The 14,951-nt window shown below is 45.2% G+C and overlaps 1 protein-coding gene across 1 annotated transcript; it reads left to right on the forward strand.

Annotated features, from left to right (window-relative positions):
• The first annotated feature begins 362 nt into the window (after positions 1 to 362).
• LOC117053411 (zinc finger protein 638-like) lies at positions 363 to 13,690 on the forward strand. The gene is made up of 8 exons (XM_033161118.1): positions 363 to 1,204; positions 2,315 to 2,376; positions 7,500 to 7,541; positions 8,536 to 8,960; positions 9,732 to 9,928; positions 11,245 to 11,306; positions 11,734 to 11,775; positions 12,786 to 13,690. The coding sequence occupies exons 1-8, from the start codon at positions 380 to 382 to the stop codon at positions 13,486 to 13,488; spliced, it is 2,358 nt and encodes a 785-aa protein (XP_033017009.1). The 5' UTR covers positions 363 to 379; the 3' UTR covers positions 13,489 to 13,690.
• Positions 13,691 to 14,951: the final 1,261 nt, after the last annotated feature.

Here is a 14,951-nt window from a genome sequence, read left to right on the forward strand (position 1 = left end):
ATTTTGCACCTTTTGTGAATTCTCTGAACCTTGGCATTGCCAGCCCACTCCTGTTGGGCCCTCCTCCTCCTCCTTTGCAGCTTGCTCAGATTAAGACACAATTGGCTTTTCACCAGTTGAACTCGGTAGCTTCAACCCATTCTATAGCATCTTATGCTTTGTTAAATGAAGCATTTCTAGAGGAAACATGCCTCCAAAGCCGAGGGGACCTAATGCACCTGGTCAATTGCCGCATGGCCCTTTTCCGGGGCCGGGACCTGGACCGGATGGTCATCAAAGGCAACACCCGTCTGCCCCTCCCAGAATGCCTCAAAGGGTCATGGAACCAGAAATGAGGGCAAGATTCCCAAGGCCAAATGTTCAGGTCACACAACATGGAATGAATCCTAGACAAGAGCGGCACCAGAAGAAAGGGAGACGTGCTACTCGCTGGGACAATCCATTGCCGCCTGTAAATAGTAGCCAGATGACTTCAGGAAAGTTTGCAGAAGAAGCCACACGTATCCAGAACCGTTATACAATTGAGAATGCTTCGGGGATCTTAGCAAGCTTTGGCTTATCTGATGAAGACTTGGAGGAACTTAGTCGGTATCCGGATGATCAGCTGACGTCAGAAAACATGCCTTTAATTTTGAGGGACATCCGAATGCGCAAAATGACTCATCAGTTACCAAGTTTACCTTCTCAGAGCACAGAAAAGGAAATGTTTCACAGTGACGATGGTTGTGGTACCATGGTGAAGTGCAAGGTAATCGATTACGGGCATAAAAGCAAGTTTGAATATACTGAAACTCCTCTTGAGGTCAAAGACTACAATTCTGATGCATCAACTGAGGGGAGCGTGAAAGGATTTTCCAACACAGTGTCTTCGGCGCTCTCCGGTTTAACCAGTAGTCAAATGAATGCGGTAGAAGAGCTGATACGAAAGATGGGATTCCAGAGAAGCACATCAAGTACACAGTCCTTTCCCCCCATGGATGCTTCCAACAAGGGGCCAGGGGAAGGCCTCCCTCCAGCAGGAGCCGGGATGCCTCCTCCTTTTGGTGTGGTGAAAGCCTCTTGGCTACCAGTTATTTCACAGGCAGATGCCCAGAAGCTGAAGAAATTGCCAACTCCGTCGATGATGCATGATTACTATGCTGCATCTCCAAGAATATTTCCACATGTGTGTTCTCTCTGTAATGTAGAATGTGGACATTTGAAGGTGAGTCACTCCCCACCCACCCCCATGATTACACACATTTGTACACAACATGTTCTATGTACTGGGTTTAATTGACTTCTGGATATCTGTCGATTTTATTCCCGTAATATGTCCAACAATCAAGAATCTTGGGAATAAATACTGTGTGTGTGTCTGATTTGCACAATGTGTCTGGCTATTTCTGCAGGTTTCACCCATAAAAGCTGCCTTATGATAGACATGTTCGCATTTCGCTTTGGATTCCCAGTACCCTCTACTGCTTCCTCTGTCTAAAATTAAACTTGCTCTAGTAGCTTCTGGGATCAAAGGAAGTTGGACTTAAAGTAGACAGTGGATTAAGGTTGAAGTCTAGTGAGAAACATTGGTAAAGAAAGCATTTATTATAGTGTTAGAATGATAGAAGACTCTGTCTTATCTAACTTTGAACTGCTGTTGTCTATTTGAATATTAAATGCATTGCACAATATTGAACATTGTCCAGTATTAAATTCATACACAGGATTGAAGGGTGGATGATGAGTGTGTAGTTCTATTCTGCTGTAGAAACTCTGATATATAAGCTAGGTGACAAATGGCTCCTTAAACCAAGGTTGCACTTGCCAAATGGAATGTGCAGTTGCCATTTTGGGGCCAGGTGGATGTAAGGAGGGGTCCCCAAACTAAGGCCCGGGGGCCGGATGCGGCCCAATTGCCTTCTACAGGTGAAACTCGAAAAATTAGAATATAATGAAAAGGTTCATTTCTTTCAGTAATTCAACTTGAAAGGTGAAACTAATATATGAGATAGACTCATGACATGCCAAGCGAGATATGGCAAGCCTTTATTTGTTAAAATTGTGATGATTATGGCGTACAGCTGATGAGAACCCCAAATTAACAATTTCAACTTTGGGGTTTTTATTAGCTGTACGCCATAATCATCACAATTATAACAGATTATAATTTGGTGGGAGAAGCAGCAGCAGAGGAGGGCCTTTCTTTGGGTTTCTCAGAAGCATCAGGCTGACTGCCGCAGGAGATGGGATGCTGGACTAGGTGACGCTTTGTTCTCATCTAGCAGTCAGGCTTTTTTTGTGTTCTCATCCTGATTTCTTCCCTCCCTCCCTGTAGGAGTGGAATCTGCACGTGGGCACTACTGCACACTCCGAGAAATGTGATCAGCTACGCCAGCAGTAAGGCCTTTCATTTTAATTTATTGGGAATAGGTTGAGGATTTGAAATGGTTTGACAATGACTGCCTGGGTACCTCAGGATTTTGCTAAAAGCAGCAAAGTCATTGCTTACATGCATTGCCACAAACCTCAGCAAGGAAGTTGTGGGAGCTCAACTTTGAAGGAACGGTGCGTGCTCTAGGTTCTGTTCATGTATAAGTGATCTGTGGGCCAATTATGGAGCTGAACCAGGAAGAAGGCTGAAGCTCAGTGGCATCTCATCTGTGTTCTGTGACTTTAGATGCCTGTGGAGCATGAGCAGTGTTTTAGGAGGTGTGGCTTCAGGACGAACCAGTTCTTGGAGGAGCTGGAGCCTGAGTCTCTTTCCATTCTCTGGGTCAAAGAGTCAGGGAACCCTTGTGGAATCACTTTTAAACTGCCCCAGAAGATCAGTAGTAAGACATCAATAATTTGGACACAAGGGAGAGAATAATTGACAGTTTTAGAAACTTGCCTGAATGAGAATTGAATGGAGTACATGTACTGTGTCAATCAATAACACAGCTCTTTTGCTGGCTTTTCTTGAACAGGATCCTGACTGGAATGCAGAAGACTGCTCTTTGTTACAGAGGTAACCTTTAATCTCCACATGAATACTCAGTAATGAGAATTAGGCTGCAGTAATCTCAATTCCCTGTTGTCCCCGATGGTTTGGGTTTTTGGAGACATTTTGAATGGGAAATATGCATCAGGACATGCTGCACTGGGACATTTTCTGATGCCCCAGAAAGTGATCTGTGAGCTAATTCTGGTCTTTCATTGTATTGAGTAGAGAAAACTGTAAAGTGAAAACTTTCAAGTATCTGCAGTTGGCCCCGTTCACTGCTGCTTAGGAACTATGTAGGAAGAACAACCTTCTGCAGAAAAAGTAACACAACACCCACCACACCCAGGATAATATTTTCTGGCCCAGGTTACCCACTGACCCAGTACAATGTAGGAGCTCCTTAATCAGACTGCAGGCCTTTGTGTCTTAGTTCCAAGGCCCTGATGCAGGAATAGGCAAAACTCAGGCCCTCCGATGTGTGGGACTACAATTCCCATCATCCCTGACCGCTGGTCATGTTAGCTAGGGATGATGGGAATTGTAGTCCCAGCATCTGGAGTGCCAGAGTTTGCCTATGCCTGCTCTAGGGGCCAGAGGGCTGAGCAGCTGTGGGTTGCACCGGAGCTAAGCCACTAGCAGGCAGGTAGCCATTCCCTGTGCAGGTGGCAGCCATGATTTTCTGGTATGAAGCTGGGCATTGTGTGGCCAGCATCTGAGTTCCTTTAGTCATTGGATGCTGCAGGCTCATGAGCTTGGGACAGTCGAAGTGCAGAGATGATTTTTGGGGGGGTGGGGTTTGGGTTCTTTCCAAGTTGCCTCTCTCTGTTTTTTTAACTTTAAGGAGTTACGGTAATTGGTTACTAAACACTGCAGCCTTATTTTGTAGGCTTTTGATGCTTTTAGCTTTAACTCTAAGAGTTCCTACTTCTAGTTGATTTCCGTTTGCAAAAATAACATCTTGGCAGATGTTTTCTGCTTTTACATTTGAAAAAGAAAAGTCATTCAAATCCTGTTTTTTCTGCCGCTTGCAGACATGAAGGTGACAAGAAGGAAAAACATATTGCCATGCAAGGTCTGCCAGTTCAACCCGAACGGTTTCACAACACACACGTCACCTGGCCATGCCCTCAAGTCAAACACGGTCACAATGTAGGAGCCCTGGGTCCCACAGCAGAAAACGGTCACGATCTAGGAGTTCTGAAGCTTTCAGAGAGACAACGATCACGATCTAGGAGTTTTGAACTTTGCAGGAGAAAACGGTCACGATCTAGGAGTTTCTGAACGTTGCCAGGAGAAAAGGTCACACTTAGGAGTTCTGAACGTTGCAGGAGAAAACGGTCACGATCTAGGAGTTCTGAAACGTTGCAGGAGAAAACGGTCACCTCTAGGAGTTCTGAAACGTTGCAGGAGGAAATAGGTCACAACTAGGAGTTCTGAAACGTTGCAGGAGAAAACGGTCCCATCTAGGTGGTCCCAGATGTAATTCCAGGTCTTCAAAGCAACCAAGCTCCCCCGCTCGAGTTCTCAAAGCTCTTCTAGCCGGAAGAGAGAACTGAGAAGATCAACTAGATCTCCAGGGTAAGGTGGATGTTAAGACACTTCAGTTTTTTTGTAAACAGGATTATGTGTGTGATAATGGCAGGCGTGTTGCAGTGGCTTTGGCTCAGTGAATAGTTTGTTCTGTTTTGCGGGGTCGTCCCCCACCCCCCGGCTTTGTCATTGTGTCAATATAATGCCTGCCAAGAAGAGCAAGCTGTGTTCCTATATTGGCTTTTGTGAGTGATGCTGCAACCCATTTCAAAAGGGGATGTTGGTTGATCTCAGCCATTTCCATGCTCTAGAGTTTCCCACCCCAACTTCATAGTTTTTACAGTTGCTTAGTACAGTCATGCCTCATGTTGGGAACGCTGCAGGTTACATGTATTCGGGTTGTGCTCCACGCCGAACCCGGCAGTAATGGAACCGGTACCTGCGGGTTTCGGCGCATGCGCAGAAGCGCTATATCGTGCTGCGCGCTTCTGCAGATTCACGTGCTTCAGATTGCGGACTTTCAGTTTGCAAACGGGGCTTCGGAATGCATCCCGTTGCACCAGGGGTTGCCATTGTATTGTTGCCAAAAGTAGAGCTGTAGTGTGGCAATAGAGCGTTGATGAATTTTAGGGAGGTTGGGGTATTGGTTGTATTTTGTTCTTGTTTTTATTTTGTATCTTTTGGGATTTTCATCTGTATTTTTATGTCTGAACCACCATGAGATGTATGGATGGAGGGCGGTATACCAATTTAATAAATACTAATGCTAATATAATAGTAATGATGAGCCATTGCTTTTTCTCCCCCTCTTTAGCGTTGTCTGCAGAAGCTGGAAGCTCCAGGCAACCTCCAGCCAAATCTGATGTGGCAGAAAGAATCACCCAAGAAGTGTGGATGCCCAGAAGCTGAAGACTTTGCCAACTCCGTCGATTGATGAATGACTACTATGCTGCATGTCCAAGAATATATCCACATGTGTGTTCTCTCTGTAATATAAATGTAGACATTTGAAGGTGAGTCACTTCCCACCCCCACCCCATGATTACATACATTGTACACAAGTGTGCTATGTACTGGGTTTAATTGACTTTTGGCTAATCTGTCGATTTTATTCCCGTAGATTTCCAACAATCAAGAAGCTTGGGAATAACTACTGTGTGTGTCTGATTTGCACAATGTGTCTGGCTATTCTGCAGGTTTCACCCGTAAAGCTGGCTTATGATAGATATGTCTCATTTCACTTTGGATCCAGTTCCCTAGCTGCTTCCTCTGTCTATAATTAAACTTACTCTAGTAGCTTCTAGGGATCAAAGGAAGTTGGAGTTAAAGTAGACATTGGATTAAGTTGAAACGAGTCCATAACATTGGTAAGAAAGCATTTATTATTGCTTTAGATTGTACGTAGAATGATAGAAGACTCCTGTCTATCTAACTTTGAGCTGCTGTTGTCTTCTGAATATTAAATGCATTGCACAATATTGAACATTGTCCAGTATTAAACTCATACACAGGATTGAAGGGTGGGTGAGTGTGTAGTTCTACTCTGCTGTGAAAGTCTGATATATAAAGCTAGGTGACAGATGGCTCCTTAAACCAAGGTTGCAGTGGCCAAAACAGAATGTCCAGTTGCCATTTTGGGGCCAGGTGGATCTAAAGTCTTATTTTTAAAAAGGTGGGCTGACTGATTGATTCTCAGTTAAACATCCGGCTAGCTCAAGTAACAACCTTGAGCCAGGTTCAGAACTTTGAGAACTTAAAGAAGAAAAATCACTTGATGCAGGGACAGTCCACATATATACCAGCCTATTGCTACCTCTTTTTCTGAATGGTGTCATGGGCCAAAATATAACTGATAGAATTCTACAAGGTGTGGTGTTAGTGTGTTAAAAACCATTGTGATCCAAGGATCCCCAGGCAGGCACCTCCAGGTTGTGGAGACGTCAGCTGCCATCCTGGCATCCGGGCATCTCCACTTGGTTGTAAGTGTCTGATAGCCAGGTGCAAAATGTTCTTGGCACCTGGCTGGTTTTGGACACTGCCACGGACGCTCTTGACCTTAAATGACGAGATTATGCACTTTTATAGACGGAAGCCCCATCAATGGGTATTGGGCATATCACTAAGTGGAACTTAGTGTTTTATTTTTATATAAAATATGTATATAATGCTAGTAGTTATTTTAAAACAGTTGCTGGTGGGAGAAGCAGCAGCAGAGGAGAGCCCTTCTGTGGGTTTCTCAGAAGCATCTGGCTGACTGCCGCAGGAGATGGGATGCTGGACTAGGTGGCACTTGGTTCTCATCTAGCAGCCAGGTTTTTTGTGTTCTCATCCTGATTTCTTCCCTCCCTCCCTGTAGGAGTGGAATCTGCACGTGGGCACTACTGCACACTCTGAGAAATGTGATCAGCTACGCCAACAGTAAGGCCTTTCATTTTAATTTATTGGGAATAGATTGAGGATTTGAAATGGTTTGACAATGACTGCCTGGGTATCTCAGGATTTTGCTAAAAGCAGCAGAGCCATTGCTTACATGCCTTGTCACAAACCTAAGCCAAGGAAGTTGTGGGAGTTTACCTTTGAAGGAACGGTTCCTGCTCTGGGTTCTGTTTTATGTATAAGTGGTCTGTAGGCCGATTATGGAGCTGAACCAGGGAAGAAGGCTGAAGTTCAGTGGCATCTCATCTTGTGTTCTGTGGCTTTTAGATGCCTGTGGAGCATGAGCAGAGTTTAAGGAGGTGTGGCTTGAGGACAAACTAGTTCTTTGAGGAGCTGGAACCTGATTCTCATTCCAGGGAGCTTTCGGAATTCTGGGTCAAAGAGTCAGGGAACCCTTGTGGAATCACTTTTAAACTGCCCCAGAAGATCAGTAGTAAGAGATCAATTATTTGGACAAAAGGGAGAGAAATAATTGACAGTTTTAGAAACTTGCCTGAATGAGAATTGAATGGAGGACATGTACTGTGTCAAATGAATAACACAGCTGTTTTGCTGGCTTTTCTTGAAACAGGCATCCTGACTGGAATGCAGAAGACAGCTCTTTGTTACAGAGGTAACCTTTTAATCTCCACATGATACTCAGTAATGAGAATTAGGCTGCAGTAATCTCAATTCCCTGTTGTCCCCGATGGTGTGGGTTTTTGGAGACATTTTGAAAGGGAAATATGCACCAGGACATGCTGCACTGGGACATTTTCTGATGCCCCAGAAAGTGATCTGTGAGCTAATTTTGGTCTTTCAATGTATTTAGTAGAGAAAACTGAAAAGTGTAAAACTGTCAAGTATCTGCAGTTGGCCCCGTTCACTGCTGCATAGGGACTATGCAACAAAAAACACTTCTGCAGAAAATGTAACACAACACCCACACACCCCCGGATAATATTTTCCGCCCCAGGTTACTGGTTGTCACTGACCAGTACATGTAGGAGCTGCTTAACTCAGATTGCAGGCCTTTGTGTCTTCGTTCCAAGGCTCCGGGGCAGGCATAGGCAAACTCCGGCCCTCCAGATGTGTGGGACTACAATTCCCATCATCCCTGACCCCTGGATGATGGGAAATGTAGTCTCCAACATCTGGAGGGCCAGAGTTTGCCTATGCCTGCTCTAGGGGCCAGCGGGCTGAGCAGCTGTGGATTCCACTGGAGCTAAGCCACTAGCAGGCAGGTAGCCATTCCCTGTGCAGGTGGCAGCCATAATTTTCTGGTATGAAACTGGGCATTCTGTTACCACCATACAAGTTTTTTTAGCCATTAGATGCTGCAGGCCCATGGGCTTGGAGCAATCAAAGTGCAGAGATGCTTTTTTCGGGGGGAAAGAGAGCTTACCAAGTGCCCCTCTCTCTTTGTTTTTTAATCTTTAAGGGATTAAATGTTTATTAAACAGTGCTACTGTATTTTGTAGGCTTTTGATGCTTTTAGCTTTAACTCTGTGAGTTCCTACTTCTAGTTGATTTCCGTTTGCAAAAATAACATCTTGGCAGATCTGATTTCTCCTTTTACATTTGCAAAAGAAAAGTCGTTCAAATCCTGTTTTTTCTGCCTCTTGCAGACATGAAGGTGACAAGAAGGAAAAACATATTGCAATGCCATGCTCTGGCAGTTCTAACCCGAACGGTTCACAACACACAGTCCCTGGCCATGCCTCAAGTCAAACGCAGTCACGATGTAGGAGCCCTGGGTCCCACAGCAGAAAACGGTCACGATCTAGGAGTTCTGAACGTTGCAGGAGAAAACGGTCACGATCTAGGAGTTCTGAACGTTGCAGGAGAAAACGGTCACCATCTAGGAGTTCTGAACGTTGCAGGAGAAAACGGTCACCATCTAGGAGTTCTGAACGTTGCAGGAGAAAACGGTCACCATCTAGGGGTCCCAGATGTAATTCCAGGTCTTCAAAGCAACCAAGCTCCCCCCGCTCGAGTTCTCAAAGCTCTTCTAGCCGGAAGAGAGAACCGAGAAGATCAACTAGATCTCCAGGTGAGGTGGATGTTACAGACACTTCAGTTTTTTGTAAACAGGATTATATGTGTGATAATGGCAGGCGTGTTGCAGTGGCTTTGGCTCAGTGAATAGTTTGTTCTGTTCTGGGGGTCGTCCCCCCACCCCCGGCTTTGTCATTGTGTCAATATAATGCCTGCCAAGAAGAGCAAGCTTGTTCCTATATTGGATTTTGTGAGTGACGCTGCAACCCATTTCAAAAGGGGATGTTGGTTGATCTCAGCCATTTCCCTGCTGTAGAGTTTCCCACCCCAACTTCATAGTTTTTACAGTTGCTTAGTACAGTCATGCCTCATGTTGCGAACGCTGCAGGTTACATGTATTCGGGTTGTGCTCCACGCCGAACCCGGCAGTACTGGAACTGGTTACCTGCGGGTTTCGCCGCATGCGCAGAAGCGCTACATCGTGCTGCACGCTTGTGCAGATTCGGTGCTTCAGATTGCGGACCATTCAGTTTGCAAACGGGGCTTCGGAATGCATCCCGTTTGCAACCAGGGGTTCCATTGTATTGTTGCCAAAAGTAGAGCTGTAGTTGTGGCAATAGAGCGTTGATGAATTTTAGGGAGGTTGGGGGTATTGATTCCATTTTGTTCTCGTTTTTATTTTGTATCTTACGGGTTTTTCATCTTGTATTTTTATGTTGTGAACCACCATGAGATGTATGGATGGAGGGCGGTATACCAATTTAATAAATACTAATGCTAATAATAATAGTAATGATGAGCCATTGCTTTTTCTCCCCCTCTTTAGCGTTGTCTGCAGAAGCTGGAAGCTCCAGGCAACCTCCAGCCAAATCTGATGTGGCAGAAGAACCACCCAAGAAGTTGGATGCCCAGAAGCTGAAGACATTGCCAACTCCGTCGATGATGAATGACTACTATGCTGCATCTCCGAGAATATTTCCACATGTGTGTTCTCTCTGTAATATTAAATGTAGACATTTGAAGGTGAGTCACTTCCCACCCACCCCCATGATTACATATATTTGTACACAATGTGTGCTATGTACTGGGTTTAATTGACTTTTGGATATCTGTCGATTTTATTCCCGTAAGATTTCCAACAATCAAGAAGCTTGGGAATAAATACTGTGTGTGTCTGATTTGCACAATGTGTCTGGCTATTTCTGCAGGTTTCACCTGTAAAAGCTGGCTTATGATAGATATGTTCTCATTTCACTTTGGATTCCCAGTTCCCTATGCTGCTTCCTCTGTCTATAATTAAACTTACTCTAGTAGCTTCTAGGATCAAAGGAAGTTGGAGTTAAAGTAGACATTGGATTAAGGTTGAAATCGAGTCATAAACATTGGTAAAGAAAGCATTTATTATTGCTTAAGATTGTAACGTAAGAATGATAGAAGACTCTGTCTTATCTAACTTTGAGCTGCTGTTGTCTATCTGAATATTAAATGCATTGCACAATATTGAACATTGTCCAGTATTAAACTCATACACAGGATTGAAGGGTGGGTGAGTGTGTAGTTCTACTCTGCTGTTGAAAGTCTGATATATAAGCTAGGTGACAGATGGCTCCTTAAACCAAGGTTGCAGTGGCCAAAACAGAATGTCCAGTTGCCATTTTGGGGCCAAGTGGATCTAAAGTCTTATTTTTAAAAAGGTGGGCTGACTGATTGATTCTCAGTTAAACATCTGGCTAGTTCAAGTAACAACCTTGAGCCAGGTTCAGAACTTTGAGAACTTAAAGGAGAAACATCACTTGATGCAGGAACAGTCCACATATATACAAGCCTATTCCTACCTCCTTTTCTGAATGGTGTCATGGACCAAAATATAACTGATTAGAATTCTACAGGATGTGGAGTTAGTGTGCAAAAACCATTGTGATCAAAGGATCCCCAGGCAGGCACCTCCAGGTTGTGGAGACGTCAGCTGCCATCCTGGCATCCGGGCATCTCCACTTGGTTGTAAGTGTCTGATAGCCAGGTGCAAAATGTGCTTGGCACCTGGCTGGTTTTGAACACGTCCACAGACTCTCATGACCTTAAATGACGAGATTATGCACTTTTATAGACGGAAGCCCCATCAATGGGTATTGGGCATATCACTAAGTGGAACTTAGTGTTTTATTTTTATAAAAAAATGTATATACTGCTAGGAGATTTTTTTAAAAAGTTGCTGGTGGGAGAAGCAGCAGCAGAGGAGAGCCCTTCTGTGGGTTTCTCAGAAGCATCAGGCTTTGTTCTCATCTAGCAGCCAGGCTTTTTTGTGTTTTCATCCTGATTTCTTCCCTCCTTCCATGTAGGGCTGGAATCTGCACGTGGGCACTACTGCACACTCTGAGAAATGTGATCAGCTACGCCAGCAGTAAGGCCTTTCATTTTAATTTATTGGGAATTGATTGAGGATTTGAAATGGTTTGAAATTGACTGCCTGGGTACCTCAGGCTGAAGCTCAGTTGCATCTCATCTTGTGTTCTGTGGCTTTTAGATGCCTGTGGAGCATGAGCAGAGTTTTAGGAGGTGTGGCTTCAGGACAAACTAGTTCTTTGAGGAGCTGGAACCTGATTCTCATTCCAGGGAGCTTTTGGAAATCTGGGTCAAAGAGTCAGGGAACCCTTGTGGAATGACTTTTAAACTGCCCCAGAAGATCAGTAGTAAGAGACCAGTAATTTGGACAAAAGGGAGAGAAGTAATTGACAGTTTTAGAAACTTGCCTGAATGAGAATTGAATGGAGTACATGTACTGTGTCAAATGAATAACACAGCTGTTTTGCTGGCTTTTCTTGAAACAGGCATCCTGACTGGAATGCAGAAGACTGTTCTTTGTTACAGAGGTAACCTTTTAATCTCCACATGAATACTCAGTAATGAGAATTAGGCTGCAGTAAACTCAATTCCCTGTTGTCCCCGATGGTGTGGGGTTTTGGAGACATTTTGAATGGGAAATATGCATCAGGGCATGCTGCACTGGGACATTTTCTAATGCCCAAGACAGTGATCTGTGAGCTAATTCTGGTCTTTCATTGTATTCAGTAGAGAAAACTGTAAAGTGAAAAACTGTCAAGTATCTGCAGTTGGCCCCTTTCACTGCTGCTTATGGACTATGTAACAAGAAACACTTCTGCAGAAAAAGTAACACAACACCCCCCCCCCTGGATATTTTCCGTCCCAGGTTACTGGTTGTCACTGACCAGTACATGTAGGAGCTGCTTAACTCAGACTGCAGGCCTTTGTGTCTTCGTTCTAAGCCTCTGGGGCAGGGATAAGCAAACTCTGGCCCTCCAGGTGTGTGGGACTACAATTCCCATCATCCCTGACAGCTGGTCCTGTTAGCTAGGGATGATGGGAATTGTAGTCCCCAACATCTGGAGGGCCAGAGTTTGCCTATGCCTGCTCTAGGGGCCAGAGGGCTGAGCAGCTGTGGGTTGCACTGGAGCTACCGGTAAGCCACTAGCAGGCAGGTAGCTATTCCCAGGGCAGGTGGCAGCCATGATTTTCTGGTATGAAGCTGGGCATTGTGTGGCCAGCATCTGAGTTCCTTTAGTCATTGGATGCTGCAGGCTCATGAGCTTGGGACAGTCAAAGTGCAGAGATGATTTTTTGGGGGGTGCGTGGGCTTTCCAAGTTTCCTCTCTCTGTGTTTTTTTTTTTAAGGAGTTAAATGGTTACTAAACACTGCAGCCGTATTTTGTAGGCTTTTGATGCTTTTAGCTTTAACGCTGAAGGTTCCTATTTCTAGTTGACTTCTGTTTACAAAAAATAACATCTTGGCATATTTGATTTCTGCTTTTACATTTGAAAAATAAAAGTCATTCAAATCCTGTTTTTTTTCTGCTTCTTGCAGACATGAAGGTGACAAGAAGGAAAAACATATTCCACTGCCATGCTCTACCAGTTCTAAACTGAACAGTTCACAACCACCTAACAAGTCAGAAAATCCACTGCAGACAAATCACGGCCATCAGGAGCTGGAAAAGAAGGAGGCAGCAACCCAGGAACAAGGAGACCGGCAACATGAAGATCGGTTGAGCTTGGCATTGAGGCCTCTTGCAGAACAAAGTGTCATGCAGGCCCTGTCGCTGCTCCAGTCTGAAGGCACAGTGGGTGCTGGACTCGCCGAAGGAACGAGCTCGCCCCCACTTCCTTCTGTGCAGATCAATTCAGCATCCCTATCCCTTGTATCCATGATTCAGCTGGTTGCAACACAGGTGGTGCAAGCTGCATTAGCCTCCAAGGAGACCTCAGGTGTGCAGGAAAGCCCAAGTGCGGCTGGCCCAAGCTCCCCGTTAAGTATTGCTGCAGGAAGTGAAGAAAAGAAGCAGGAGAGCAGTCAGGAAGTGGTGCCAGGAGTTGCTCCTTCTTGCTCAGGTGAGGAATTGTTGGGAAAGGGGCTGAGGGTGGGTCTGGCTGTAGAGGGAAGTTGTTCTGTGTTGGAGGTCTCCGTCAAGATTTGCATTGGTGATATAATGGAAGAGAAGCTTGCATGTGTAGCACAAATCCTGCTCAAGTTGAGGACTGCCCTGAGATCCATCCGGCTTCTCTGGTAGTGGTGAACACACCTGTGCTGTTGCTTCTAGGGTGCAGGAATCTTGTCTGCAGTCTGTTGGTCCGGCCAACTGGTTCCTTTTGTGGCATACAAAATACACAATGGTATGTGATTTTACTGATTTATGGCTACATTTCTATCCTCCAATGAGCTCAAGGTGGCATACATGGTTCTCCCCCTCCTCATTTCACCCCACAACAACCCTGAGAGACTGTGACTGGCCCAACATCAGCCACTGAGTTTAAAGCTGAGTGGGGATTTGAACTTGGGTCTCCCTGGCCCTAGTCCAGCACTCTCACCACTACACCACGCTGGTTCTCGGGCCAGTTAGGAAAAATGCTACTTGAGGCTTCAAGAGCTGTGCCAGGAGAGCTGGCGCATTGCTGTTTATGTGTTCTCATTGCTGTGGATGGATCTTTTGTGCTTCAAATACAGCTTGATGGAGAAGCAAGCGATTCTCAAGGAAACGGAAGTATTGAAGTCAGATGAAGGTTGTGTCAGAGCACATGTTGCTTATATTGTGGTTTGAGGTTTTGCTGAACAGGAAGCTACAGGTGTTCAAGTATGGTAACTGAGTAAGGAAAGGCTTGCGAGAATTTCTAATCCTCCCGTGCTCTTTAGCAGATATTTTGTGGATAGTTTCAAATCTAGACACTTTGCTGAGGGTCAGGGGTGATGGGAGCTGGGAGTCCTGCATTGCAGGGGTTGGACTAGAGGACTCTTGGGGACTTCTCCAACTCTACAATTCTATGCACCTGGATGGCCCCAGGATCCTCTATTCTTGACCTAGTCCAACACAGCCATGGACATGGGGTGAGTCAGAGATTTGCTTGCAGAGAATTGTAAATGCACCAGAATGTTCTCTTTATTCAGTCATTTGGGGTAGGGAGAGCATTAATAGAATCACAGAACCTTTGAATTGTGGAGTTGGAAGGGAGCCAAAGGGTCATCTAGTTCAATCTCCTGAAATTCAGGACTTGCATGGACGCTTTATAGGTCTCATTTTTTGAGGCAGCTGGGGGTGGGGCTCCCAAAAGCCAGTAGCACAGCCCCAGAGAGGTGCTAGTCATTTCCCTATAATTATAGAATCATAGAATTGTAGAGTTGGAAGGGACCACAAGAGTCATTTAGTCCAGCCTGCTGCAATGCAGGAATCTTGCCCAACTTGGGACTTGAACCCATGTCCCTGAGATCAAGAGCCTCATGGCCTACCAACTGAGCTACATAGGCTGTACTCAAAGGGGTACTTGGAGGCATCAGTGGTGGCATCACATTGACTTTATTTCTGTTTAGTTGCAGCCCCTGCCCGTAAAGTTTTCTGGACACAGTTTTGTGCTGTGCAAGGAAGCGCATGCGGCCGTCTGGGAGAGGATTCCACCTTGGGCTGGGTCACAGGCTGCATGTCGTGTGGCTGGGTTAGGAGGACATGAATTGGGAGCGACTGGTGCCCCTGCTTTGGCAGCA

This window comes from Lacerta agilis, chromosome 9, assembly GCF_009819535.1.
Source record: "Lacerta agilis isolate rLacAgi1 chromosome 9, rLacAgi1.pri, whole genome shotgun sequence".
In the NCBI taxonomy this organism is placed as follows: domain Eukaryota; kingdom Metazoa; phylum Chordata; class Lepidosauria; order Squamata; family Lacertidae; genus Lacerta; species Lacerta agilis.